General features: G+C 38.8%; 1 protein-coding gene across 9 annotated transcripts in view; it reads left to right on the top strand.

Annotated features, from left to right (window-relative positions):
* The window catches only part of SBF2 (SET binding factor 2), a 317,965-nt gene that overhangs the window by 277,047 nt on the left and 26,676 nt on the right, over nt 1-14,242 (top strand). For 6 of the 9 annotated variants that reach the window (XM_044425691.1, XM_044425687.1, XM_044425686.1 and 3 more), the window contains 5 exons: nt 1,555-1,617; nt 8,039-8,226; nt 10,059-10,235; nt 11,211-11,312; nt 12,733-12,918. In XM_044425691.1, coding sequence (XP_044281626.1) covers nt 1,555-1,617; nt 8,039-8,226; nt 10,059-10,235; nt 11,211-11,312; nt 12,733-12,918 — 716 coding nt within the window. The remainder of the gene's footprint in view (nt 1-1,554; nt 1,618-8,038; nt 8,227-10,058; nt 10,236-11,210; nt 11,313-12,732; nt 12,919-14,242) is intronic. The other 3 variants (XM_044425694.1, XM_044425688.1, XM_044425692.1) reach the window with 1 other exon arrangement.

Below are 14,242 nucleotides of genomic sequence, written 5' to 3'. Positions count from 1 at the left end.
AGAGTATGGGATACAATTTGGAACCCACATAGTTATAGTGCCATTTTTGGTTTTCCATGTTCCAGGGGATAGCTTACATTTTCATGAAGAGTGTTCTTAACCTTAAGGACCGAGCACTTATTTCTTACTCTTGTATTTAGAAACAAAACATACCTCCTCTGACCATATTTTATTATATTCAATATAAAGGAAACATTAGTTTTACCACAAAGTCAAAAAATTATACTATTACAATCTGGAAGGATATTTTAATGTTCATGGTAATTAGCTTATGTCATACAGATTATATAAACATGCTAATGTTCTGATCTAATATCAGTTGCAGTTGCTTGCATTTCAGCCATTCAGCAACAACAAAAGTAATGACAGCTCTTTACACTGTTTATGGTGCACATTTCTTACTTTTACATTCTTTTACCATAGTCATTGGAACAGAATCCCCTTCTAGGTTCAGTCTCTTTGGCAAACAATACCTGTTTCCTTTTCATAACTCCTCTCTCCATAATTTTGGAGTCTAGAATGTGTTTCCCCAAGGGATGATTAGAATTCCCCCAAATGTGGTATACTGGCAAATATGCCAGATTCCATAATTTATGACATTTTTCAGCAATTTGACCAAATAGTTTCATTTTGCAGGCATGCGAACATATTACGTGAAGTAGAGACTTCTGCTTCTAATTACCCTTTTTATTTGGCTCAAGTATCGTATGGTACCTAATCAGGTATATGAAGCAATGTTTGGCATCCAGCTTATACCCCAGCCATCCAAATATTTATTAAGTGATACTGTTGTTGGAATAGAATATTTCCACAGTAATAATGGTCACCTGTTGGTCTCAAATTACTTGTTATCTCTGTAGAAAAACAATGGAATCAAAGCTAAAATGCTTACAATGAAATACAAATAAATTGCAGGAGTCACTGTTACTGTGATTTTCTATTTAAAATTACATCTCATTATCCCAAATGGCTTAAATAGTTTAATTACATGAGACTAGATCTTCCCTTCCCAATCACAGTGCATGAGTCCCGCTTGACAGGAGTGCCCAAAAACAAAACCATGCATGCTAATAAATTGACTGTAAATGACTTGTGCTTGGCATGGTGCTTTAGATATGTACATCTATGTAGGTAAGGTTTTGTTCATGTTATGCTTCTGCCAATCAAATAAATAATACAGATGAATTGTGCTGAACATTGTTAACTAACAAATCTTATATATTGGGGGCGGGGGGAGATTCCATTTGGTATAATACAGTAGTGCATCATTTTGGCTGTTTTGCATGGCTGCAATTACTGCAGTGACCATAAACATTTTCTATTTAGTAAATAATTTAATGCAGTAGTTTTGTTTTCCTTTAGCTCTATTTGCAAAATTTGTGTGGTTCCTTGGCACTAGATATTAAAAATATAAGTAGTTTTATTTTACTCAAATGAATAGAAATGTACAAGTAACCTTTTTCTTCTCTCCTGTTCAAATTGCTGTGACTGTCTCATTGCAATGTGCATTCCATTGCTCCTCCTTTTCCTACTGTCCTTACTGCTCTCTGCCAGTGCTTGGGTACAGAGATAAATGTTTCACACATTCAAATTCCAAATCAGGAAGAGTCTATCAAGGTACTGTATTTCTTGCACTAATAGTACATTCTGCCATCTCCATGACTGTGCATATCAGTATACATTAAAGAAACCATGTTAACTTGCTAAAGCACACAATTTAGTTGCTATGTGAATATCATGCAACATTATAAAGTGAAATGATTCCTGGATTATAAGCATACTCAGAATCAATGCAAAAAGCATATAATGAAAAATCAAATCATCCAAATGTTATTGTTCAATAGCTGAATAATAAAGAAATATTGTTACTTAAGGAGTGAGCATTCTTGTTGACATTATTGTTACTAGTGCTGGGAGAAGTAGTAGGAATCTCCGAATTAGCACAGGAAATAAGATGAATGCCACTTTTGTTAAAAAGGAAAAAAACGTTTTCCATTAAGACAAGTGACTTAGGGGAGAAGAGTGACAAGTTGATACCTATATACCTTTTAATCACTGTAACCCATCACTGGTAAGTGTTATAGTCTGCATGTGCTTTTAAACTTGCAGTGATCATTGCTTTTTATGTGGTGCAAACTATAATCACATCCTGCTTTGTCAGTGGCAACAAGTGGGCAGGGAATACTTTCTTCTGAACTTCCTTTAGTTTCTATTTTACAGAAAGTAATAGCATATTTATTTTGTCAATGAGAGCTGTGAGGTTTGGATGGCAAATTATTAAATATTTGTGTTGCTAGTAATATTATAAACATGTTTCCAGATTACATGTTCCATAAATCCTGCTTTATCGCAACTTCAATTTCCTAAGAAATCAGTTTTGTTTGCTGTGACCAGAGTGCTCACATGTAAAGAGAGGAACCTGACTATGGTATACCAGCAGAAATGTCCCTGTCATGCTGAGTAAACTAACTTGACTGAATTGTTTTAAAAGACAGTAATCTGAAATGAATATCATTTGGCCAGGAACACTCAAACAGATGAATGATTAATTTGAGAACAAATGTAAGCCAATAGCCTCCATCGGAAATCTTGCAAGCTTGGTCTATATCAGGTTGCAGGTTTCAAAGAGAGATAGAAGCTAGAGAGTAGAAGTCTCTTGCTTCACATGTAAGCTTATAAGGCCACAAAGGCTGAAGGAGGGAACACTCAGTTGTAGCCTGGTTCATGGATTATCTGTGGTTTGGCAGCCACTGTGACCAAGCTCCACATTGTTGCTGTAACGTCTTCATTGTGGTCTCTGTGCATCATGCATATAGGCTTTGTCCTCACATACACTATTCCTGTGAGGAAGGCCTGGAGGAATGTTGTCCATGGGGTCACAATGGGTCAGGCATGACTTTGCGACTAACAACAACAAACACCCTTCATTGCACATATCCCACCTTCTCCCTCAGTTTTTCTTTGATTACCATTGTGATTGCCTTGGAGAAGCTCCCATCATCCTTACAGACTGATCTTTTTTTTTTTTCTTCGTTCTTTTTCTGTTATTCCACTTTTTTTTGCTTGCTTTAGTATTTTTGCTGCCTCTCTTATGATCCTCAGTTGCTGTTAGCTAGAGGCTCCTAGGGCCATATGACCTTAAAAGCACCCTTCCAAAAGTGTACCCACTGTGGATACAAATTTGTACCAGCTGACAGCCATTCCTTGTAGCTGATCTGTTTTGGAAAGAGATGGTTAGCAAAGACCTGTTCCTCTTGTCAGATGTTCACAAAACAAGCAATTAACAACTGGTTGGATCAACTTAAAGCTGTCTTCTGGAAGTGTATCTTGGAAGTGTATTCTTTGCTCCTACATCTTCAACTGACAAAGGGCTGTTGGTATCAAAGCCAGCTGTTCCTTTTCTTCTGGCTCCAGTTCTGGCTTGAACTAACCTTCCAACTCCTGGCTGCTCTTTTATGGTTTCAACAGTCAAAAACATGGGCCAAAAAGGTGCAAAGCTCCAAGAGCTCCAACTTGCACAGGAAAAAAGAAAGTTGACTGACTCACTCTCATCTACCATACCATCAGTGCTCTTAAGGTAGGTACCCCCACCTACACTCTTGGATTCTCCAATTCCAAGGGTGTTGTACTCATGCTGTCTGTTTAGCTTTGGAGGACAAGACCCCATTCTTCCTCAGGTCTGAGAGCTGCCTATACTCCAAGACTCACCTGTATATGACAGTTCAATATAAGGAAGATTCCCAAGAGTAAATACTGTTGGGTGCTCGACCACAGGAGAGTTAACTACAAGGCTCCGTGTGTTGACATTGTTCTTACTTGCCACATTGAGATTAGGACAGACAATCTGATTGGTCTCTCGTCCCTCACCATTCTTATTATAGGGACACAAGGCAACCTCATCAGGATCAGTGGGATTACTTATGACCACCCAAGATATTCCTCAACCTCATCATGGTACCAGTGGCCACCTCTGTCAGCTTTGTTTTCACAACTTTCTCAGAAGGACATCTCACAAGGCCACATCAACCTTTTCTCACTTGCTTTTGACATTGCCTGCTGCATGCAATACCATGACATGATTTTTTTTTCTTAACACCCAAGAAGTTCTGTATGAGAATCCTAACAACTATTTAGGTAGCTTCTCCTGAAAAAACGGATTGGTTTGTGGCAGTGGAATTGGAAGATATATTGTGGTGGCATCAGAGAACCAGTGCTGTGTCTGCTTTATTGTCAGTTCGGTGACTTACCAGTTCAGTTCTTGCCATTTGGCCTGGCTATGGCCCCAAAGGTCTTTACCAAATGTATTGCCATGGTTTGCACCCACCTTCATCTTTGTGGCATTCAGATATACCTATTCATAGATTATTAGGTACTAGTAGCCCCTTCCAGGTATGAACTCCAGTGGTCTCTTGACACTACTTGTAGCTTCCTTCAGAACCTAGGCCTTTTTGTGAATGAGAATAAATCAACTTTGATTCCTTCTCAGAGATTGTTTCCCACTGTGGCAGACAAATTGTGCAGTCATTATCCATTTCAAGTGTTCTCTATATACCAGCTTCTAGAGCTAATGGCAGCTGTAATTCCAGTAGTTCTGTGTGCAAGATTCCATATTCTCCCTCTACAAAATTATCTATTCAAGCATTGCCTATCTTGGCCAACAACCACCATACCTACTGTCTCATACCAGAACCCATTGCAAAAATGCTGCAGTGGTGGATTGTCCTTGTCCGTTTATTGAAAAAACAACCTTTCCTACCAACATTGATGACAGTTTGGGGGTACATTGTCACAAGCTGACCATTCAGGGTTCTTAATATACCCATAAAGGCTCCTACCACATCAATAAAGGTAAAGGTTTCCCCATGATATTAAAGTCCAGTCATGTCTGACTCTAGGGGGCAATGCTCATCTCCGATTCCTAGCCAAGGGAGCCAGCATTTGTCTGCAGTTTCTGTGGTCATGTGGCCAGCATGATTAAACACCAAGGTGCACGGAACGCTGTTACCTTCCCATCGAAGTGGTACCTATTTATCTACTTGCATTTATACACTTTCGAACTGCAAGGTTGGCAGGAACTGGGACAAAGCATGGGAGCTCACCCCATCTGCAGATTCGAACTGTCAGCCTTTCAATCAACCAGCCCAGCAGCTCAGCAGTTTAAACCACTGTGCCACCCACTGTCCCACCACATCAGTAGCAGTACACAAAGTGCTGCAAGCATTCAATCCTGGCCTGTGGAAGTGATATGTGCAGGTTGCAACCAGCACCACCATAGTGAACCATTACTTAAACAAGTAGGTTGAAACACATTCAAGTTAATGTTCTGACTCTCCAAAATCTGCATTGCTACCTTTTGCATGAAATAACACTGATGGTAATTCATATAGCTGGTGCAGACAACTCACTGGTGGACACACTGAGTCAGTCCTTTCAGATATCCCATCGAACTCCATGAGGAAATGACTGCTTTTCTGCAGGTGGATGATAGTCAATTGCCACCATGAGAAACAAAAAAAAATATATCAAGAGTGGGGATAAGGAGGATCACTGGAAATGCCTTCCTCCTAACCTGGAACAAGACACTCTTCTGCATTTTTCCCCATTCCCCTTAATGATATAAGTAATATTGAAACTTCACCTGGACGGCACCATCGGATCCTGATTTTCCCATGAGACAACCATGATTGATGCAGCTCCTTCACCTGCTAAGGGGGTTGTTTCCTTCATCTCCCAGGTGGATCTCCTTTAACGATGTCAGAGTCACATTTGCCACACCAAGTTGACAGCTTGAAGGAACTACTTAGAGTGAGATGATTCCCCCTCCTGCTGGAACTGCAAGAAAACCTCACTACTGCTGGGAAGGCAGCCATGAATCTGTCCTATAAAAGGAAGAGGAAGGTTTTCAAGGAATGTGTGTCCTCTCAACAGAGCAGTCACACCAGTTGTTCAGTAGACTATGTTCTTCATTTTCTTTGTTGTTTTTATTCAGTAAAAGTTTAAAATTATCCTTGTTACATGTTTATCTCTCTGCCATCCCAGCCTATAGAAGTTTCCTCAGTTTTTTCTCATCCACTGCTGTATCACAGCATCAATAATGTTGCTGCTTTGGCATGGGTTCTGATATCCCAATGGAGCCTTCTGTTGTCCTGCATGCTCTTACCAAGAAACCTTTCAGAACAATGGCTGAGCCCAACTTCCATCCCCTTCCTTGAAAGGTAGCCTTCTTAGTAGCAATCATATCTTGTTGATCCATCCTTCCCAAAGAGAAGGTTGTTCTACACTCTGATGCGGACTTTCTGCCTAACGTGGTCTCTGCTTTTCACTTAAGCCAGGACGTAGTGCTCCTGTTTTCTTTCCTGCCAAATACAGAAAAATGCTAGGTCACTACCATTCCAGATCTGAATCATTTCATCATTCACCTCATGTTTCTTTGTTATTGGAGGCCATCTTGGATTGTTCAGACCATCCAGTTGGCATGCAAGTTAGCAGGTCTCTCCCATGCAGAACCCCTATGAGAAAATTCTGCAATGGGGTTTGTGGCTGCAAAGGGAGTGTGTCTCTCAGAAGCCTGCAGTGCAGCAACTTGGTCTGCGCCTTTAACCTTCATTTGTCATTGCCACTTGGATGTACATGCAAAACACATTGCTCTTTGGGCCATGTGATTCTTTCAATGATTCTAATATGATTATACCCACCACCAGTAAGTCAGCTTGTTAACCGCCAAAACACATGATGCACAGAGACCACAACAAAGGAAGACCAGTTGCTTTCTTGTAATTGTAGTTCTTTGAGTGGTCATCTGTGCATTCAATAACCCCACCTTGCATCCCCATGTTGATGTAGATTATTGGATTTTAAATCCCATATCAGGGGGACATTATGTTACCAGCATCAGGTAATATTAATGCCTAGGTAACTTGACCCGATACATAGGCACTCCCTCCTTTTTTCTGAGTTCCCAGTCAGTCTCATTGGAACTGAGAAAGCCAGACATGTACAATGAATGCTGGAGGAGGGAGTCCTGATTTTTAAAAAATCCTCATTGCTAGCTTCCTGAACAAGGCTCTCTGCAGGTGCAAAGCCCATATGTGTACATGCACAGAAAACCACACAGAGGACTACAGTTACAGGTTAGCAGCCAGTCTTTATGCAAACATAGCACTGAGTGGAATGCCTTGAAATCATATGCTAACTTTAATGGCAGTAGTTTCTTTCTGTAAACATGAGAAGTAACCACATGACCCAAGCGATGGGGTGCTTGCTTGTGTTGCTATTGTAACATAGAGCCCAACTACGATTAGGAGGGTGACTACCCGGAGGATGGCCTTCTCTGTGGTGGTGCCCTGACTATGAAATACACTCCCCAGAGAGGTTCACCTGGTGCCAACATTATATTTTTTTCAGCATCAGGCAAAACCCTGTTTATTTCCCTTCATTTTAATGTTTAATTGATTTTAACTGGGGTTTTAGTATTTCGGTTGTCAGATGCTGTGGTGTTTTGTTTTTATTCTACTCATTGTATTGTAAGCCTTCCCAAGACACTAGTGGGAGACAGGGTAGAATAGTTTTTAATTAATTAATTAATTAATATGTGACGTGGTTTTCTGATGGCAGCCATACCACAGCAGTAAAATGTGGGCCAACCCTAGAAAGAGCAGCTTCTTCTTCCCACTGTCACTGTACGGTTAGACATCCCACTTAGAAGGCCCTCAATATGCTGGTTTACAGTGAGGGGGCAGCATGGCTATTCCAACCTGAGAGCTGTGCTAGATGTGAAGGAAGGTTACTGTATAAAGTTTTAAATATGAAGTGGTTTGACTATTATCTCATTCTGTACACCTTGATTGATCTTGGTTATGAATTAGAGCAGGGTGATTCTTTTCCCAAGACACATTAAATATGACAGATCCGTAAATATTCCAATTCAGAAGCAAGTATTTTTATTTCCAAGTATATTTCTATATGCATGCTTTACTGGAGATTTACAAAATCATCCAATTCCATGAAAAATGTTGTTGCATTTTTAATCTTTATGAAGGTGTATGGGCAAGTCTTCGTTCTAGCAGTCGGTTTATCAGCACCCAAATGCCATTCCTTGATGTTGGAGCAAGATTAGCAGGAAAAGATGGTTCACCTTCTTATACCAGCAGTAGTGCATATTTTCAAAACCAGCTTCTGAAGCGCCAAGCTGCCCTCTACATATTTGGAGAAAAATCTCAATTAAGGGTATGTCTATTTTCCATATATTGGTTTTGAAGTTTTGTTTAGCTGGTTTTAATATTAAGAACTGTACATAACTGCAGGATTGTATAGGATGGGTTTCAGCCCTCTTGATTTCAGTAGGTTTCATAACTGTTCATAACTGCATGCTGGATTACAAGACATACTTGGTGTTGTAATGCTGCAAAGAGTCTTAGACTTCCTTAAGAAACAGAATATATTATGTCACATTCTTTTATATATTTGAGTCTACTTCATTGAGTATATGAAGCATTATTCTAAGATCAGGTATATACACGTATGGGTGAACTATAAAATGTGAGGAGGAATAGCAATACAAAATGTAAAATGTACAGTCTATGGCAAGTCAATTAGAATTTAAATCATATGCAAAATAAATACACTGACAGTTCATACTAGCATAGACATAATTTACTTGGCACTGCTAAGTAAATTAGTGCTTGTGATCAGACAAAACTATTGTCTGAAGTTAGACCCAAAAAATAGAATCAAATGGTAAAACCTATATACATCCTACTTAGAGTAGACCCATTAAAATCAATGAAACTAAAGTTAGTCATGACTAAGTCCTACTACATCAGTAGGATAGTAGGACTTCCATATAGCCTGAAGTGCTTGATCCTGCTTAATCTTGAAAGTTAAGCACAATCAGGCCTGGTTGAAATCTGGTTGGGTGACATAATGTTGTGAACTGCCCAGAGAGTTTTGGCTATGAGCAGTGTAGAAATGTAATGAATAATGATACTTAGAGTAGTCTCTGTACTTAATAGCTAAAGTTTTATTCAGTTACATGGCTATGTTACAGAAGGCTTCCGCTGCATTTTAATCCAGTCTTCTTGTTCATTCTTATTCAATTATTTCACAGTAGTCTCCTTTAGAAATTCCTAGGTTAGAGAATGGTATCATCCAAATGTAGATGGTATTTATTCACAGTCCACTGTTTTCAATAGGATGTATATTCAATTATGTGTCCATTTATATATATTATATTGGACATAATTACTGATATTTAAATACTGTTTTGTTTTGTACATGTACTAGCAGGAGCATCAAGGAACCTGATTGGTATTATGTATTATTTTTCTTTGTTCCTTGTTATTCATGAACTTGCCCTGTATATTAACAGAATACTACTGTTACCATAATGAAAGAGGTTGGATTTTGAGTTTCAAAATAATTCAGATAATTAACATTTAATGACATCTGTGGTAGCAATCAGCCATAGAAATTATTCTCTGTAGCAGAAGTCTGCCACAGAACATTTGATAGAGACTAAATTCATGTATCTACATATATATCAACACTGGCTTGAAACCTTTCCTTTTTTGAATAATATATAAATGATATAAAGCCGAATATAAAGGTGATACCCCCAAAAGTTTGAACTATTCAAGTGTCATAGTATACTTCGACTGAATACTTCAAAGACAAGGAAAAGGCCACTATTGGCATTAAAAGTAAGTGTGGCAATTGTAGTACAAGAATCCACTGCCTAACCAAATAAAAAAAAATCAGGCTCTTTATTTGCCAGCTGCACCTGCTATCTGCTAGTATATAGAGTTATAAGAAGCAGCAGCAGCAGCAGCAGAAGAAATTGTAGGGAGTTAAATCATTTGGATTGTGCAGTACAAAAACAACCACAACCAGCTACTGTAAAAAGAAAGGAGGTATACCCAGTAAGCCATGTCAGTTCCAAGACTCAGAAAAGCATTAAACTCTTACAAGAAAGGAGGGAAGCTGCTTAATAATAGAATAATTTTTCTAAAAGCAGATTTTTAAAAATGAATAATCAAAGTAAATGCCTTTTTCATTTGCAGGGCTTCAAACTGGATTTTGCTTTGAATTGTGAATTTGTTCCAGTTGAATTCAGTGACATTCGGCAAGTGAAAGCTAGTTTTAAAAAGCTCCTGAGTGCATGCATTCCTAGCAGTATTCCTGCAGATTCTGAAATAACATTCCTTAAAGCACTTGGTGAATCAGAGTGGTTCCCGCAGGTAAAGTGATATGGTAGATCATAAACATCTATGATGTTTTTTATAGAACAAAATGCTGTTCCTATCCAGAAAAGTTCTTTTGTCCTATATAATTGCTTTTAAATGAAATATGCTGGATTCTTATGCAGATAATTTTTTTCAGTGCAACCAAGTGACAGATGTGAGGCCTGATAATTAGGACAGTGCATGACCACTCTTACTTGAAGTGAGTCATAAAACCATAGTACCAGGACTGTAATAATTTGCATATTTTCTTAAAGTCAGTTTACATCTTTTATTGCCACTTAAGCACTTTTAAGGGACTGTCAGTGGCTCTCAAAATGGAGATTGTGAATATTTGCTGTCAAGCTGGTGATTGTGATCTTTAAAAGAGAGAGGCAAAGGGACAGAAAGGCCATAGCAAGCAAAAGCAGCTTGCAGTTGCAGCAGGGTGAGAGCAGACAAGTCACTCCTCTTTTGGAGTGCTCTCTCATACCCACAAAAAGATTGAGGGGGAAAGAATGGGCAGACAACACAGGGTAAGCCCAGTCATCTGTCAGAAGCACCATGAGTTGTTTCCACAACAACGTATTACCAGGGTGGGTAAACTGATATGTGAAGTTGCCCAGTAGCTCTAAGCTCAGATTCCCAGTCAATATATGTCTGGAAGTAATATTTAGCATTTGAGGATTTTGTAAGCATTTTAAAAATTTGTGTTGGACTGTGCATTACCTCTACCATGGAGATGACATCAAAAAATTCTCCTTCTTGTAGTATTTATAAGCTCTGAGTTCAACAAGATTTGAACTGAACAGATTGGATTGTAACTTTCTGACAAAGGCATCCAATATTTTTACATAAAAACAAATGTTTGCATATTAATTTCTTACAGAGCTGGAAATCTTTTGAGTACCAGCAAAATCTGATTCTATTAATCATTTCATTTATCAATTTATCCTTCTTTCTAATAGCTTCTGTCTTTTATCTTTTGTATAGCTTCATAGGATAATGCAGTTGGGTGTAGTTATATCAGAACTGCTAGAGAATGGTTCTTCAGTTTTGGTTTGTCTGGAAGATGGCTGGGATATCACAGCACAGGTGAGCCATTATTGCCTGTAAAAAAATGACAACAACTGGGGGGGAGGGGGGCCACCCTCAAGAACTGATTTGAGATGGGGGCAAAGGGGGCATAGATCACTGAAAATTGCCCCTTTTCCCATTCCACCCCATGAATCCTTCTGTTCTTGGAAAGAACTAGTTGGAACCTTCCACTCTGTTTTGATCAATTGATTATATCTGTTTAATAACTTGAAGCCCTAACACATTTTAGAACATACAAAGCAACCCATATTGAACAGTAGTAGAAAAGAACGTATCGCACATAAAACCCCTTAAGTTGTTCGAAGTTAGTTGTCTTCTCTGTGCTACTCATGTAAATCTTAGCCTCATCCTTGGAATCCATTGATCTTTTTGAGCTTGAAGAAATGAACTGATATGTAGTCTCCGTGTCTATACAGAATAGGAGAAAACCTGTCTTGTATATTCATACTTGCAAGCAGTCTTGCCCTGTGATTCTGTCAAAAAGAAACTTCATATAAAAACCAAATTCCAGGAATTCCAAGCCAAACCATTAGTGAGATAGTGATACCAGATCTCATTAACTCTGTATACTTTTATTTCATTTTTAAATGAACACAACACATAGTTAAACTATGGATTTCACTTCCACAAGATGTAGTGATAGCAATCAATTACATTGTCTTTACAAGGGATTAGATAAATCCATGGAGGAGAAAGCTACTAATGTCTGCCAGTCACTACTGTCTCCAATAGCAAAGATAGTAGGCCTATATATACCAATTACTGAGAAAGTAAGGCAGGAGGGTGCTGTTGCACTCATAACCTGCTTGTGGGATCCTGTGGGCAACTAGTTATGTGAACAGAATGCTGGACTAGATGGACCATTGACTCATGTTTGTATGTTCTTAAGAACAGTAATACAAACTCAAGGTCCCTGTCATGAGTACAAATGTTTAAAGTTGCACAAAAGAGAATCTCAGCTACTGGGTAGCAAGTAAGTAAGTAAGTAAGTAAGTAAGTAAGTAAGTAAATAAATAAATAAATAAATAAATAACTTTGAGCTTCGTCCTCATGTCTCTCAATATTTACTGTTGTAGCAAGCCATGTTGAATACCATGGTCAGTTTTGAACCCTCCACAAATATAACTAATATAATTGCATATTCCCAACACTGTTGTTAACCGTTTCTACCCTCCAAAAGGGCATAAATGCCTAGTTGTGAGACTTACGTTAGGCTTTCTGCCAAGACTTTCTGTCAAGAAGTACCACATGACTGATAGAATGAAATACAGCAAGAAAGCTATGAATAAGTGCAGTACTCAATTTTATCACCTGCTATGCAATGGTTTGGGAGACTACTCATATTTGTGCCAAATACTAGATTGTTATACATATACTGTATCTGGTATTGATGTACATATCTCCTTTCATGGCCTAGGTGGTATCTCTTGTGCAATTACTCAGTGATCCATTTTATCGAACACTTGAAGGCTTCAGAACATTAGTGGAAAAAGAGTGGCTGTCCTTCGGCCATAAATTCAGCCAGCGCAGTAATTTGACCCTTAACTGTCAGGGGAGTGGGTTTGCTCCTATCTTCTTGCAGTTCTTGGATTGTGTGCACCAGGTAAGCATAGCCACAAGCAATGTCTAGGGGAGCATAAATACCAAGGTGATAAGCAAATGGGTTAGAGAAAGTAGAGCATGCTTTATTCTGTTAGTAGAATTGTTTGTTCTTGTTATGTACAGTCAAGTTAACTCCAACTTAATAGTGACTCTATGAATGAATGTCCTCTGAAATATCCTGCCCTTGACAGCCCTGCTCAGCTCTTGTAAACTCAAGGTTTTGGCTTCCTTTACAGTCATTCCATCTTGTATTTGCACTTCCTTTTCTTTTTCTACTTTTTACCTTCCCTAGCATAATTGTCTTCTTCAGTGAGTAATGATGTACCCAAAATATGATAGCTTCAGTTTTGTTATTTGTGCCACCATTAAAAGTTCTGGCTTGATTTGAACCCACATGCTAGTATTTCTGAGAATCTAGAAATATGCAAAGCTCTCTTCCAGCACCATGTGTCAAACACATCAGTTTTCTTCCTGGCAACTTTCTTCACTGTCCAGCTTTCATATGACGGGGAATACAATAGTGTGGATAATCTTGGCCTTGGTCTCCAGTGAAATGTCCTTACACGTGATGATCTTTTCTAGTTCCTTCATTGCTACCTTTCCAAGTCTCAGTCTTCTAATTTCTTGGCTGTAATCCCCCTTTGAATTGTTGACTGAGCTTCAGTATCCAAAATCTTTCACAATTTCAGTTTCTTCATTGTTAACCTTCGAGTCCTGTGCCACCATAGATGCAAAGAGAGGTGGTAAGAGGGATTAGAAGGAAGAGGAACCCCCACAGGAAATGGACGTTGAGGCAAGTGGACAAAAGGGTATACCAGGAGGAGGCTGCATGATGCAGAAGGATTCTTCACCATGCTAAGGCTGATTATGAGCTGAGACTTGCAAAGAACATCAAGAGCAACAAAAAGGGCTTCTACCTTCATGTAAATAGGAAGAGGAAGGGGAGACAGATGGTGGGACCACTTAAAAGGGAGTGAAAGGATCTGGTAACTGATGAGAACAGGCACAGATGTTAAATGGTGGTTTTGCTTCTGTGTGCTATCTAATTTGGCACAACAAACAAAAACGAGAGTGATAGAGCATCCAGTTCAATATTATGTTTCTAACAGAATATATGTCAGTGCCACAAGTCATTTTACAAGCAGGCACAATGGGAATATTCATTTCTTATTGCTGATGCCCAGTATCTAATAATCAAAATTATGTTATCTCTTCACCTGAAATTCTTGCCTATCCTGGGTTATTACATCCTATGTTGAGCATAAGTATTGCACCAGATTAACTGATTTTTGAATTGTGGTCTTCCCTATGTAGAACATTGCTTT

The sequence above is a fragment of the Varanus komodoensis genome, unplaced genomic scaffold (genome assembly GCF_004798865.1).
Source record: "Varanus komodoensis strain SLA01 unplaced genomic scaffold, ASM479886v1 scaffold16, whole genome shotgun sequence".
Taxonomy (NCBI): Eukaryota; Metazoa; Chordata; class Lepidosauria; order Squamata; family Varanidae; genus Varanus; species Varanus komodoensis.
The sequence above is the reverse complement of the archived record's forward strand: the minus strand, read 5'-3'. Positions and strand labels throughout refer to the sequence as shown.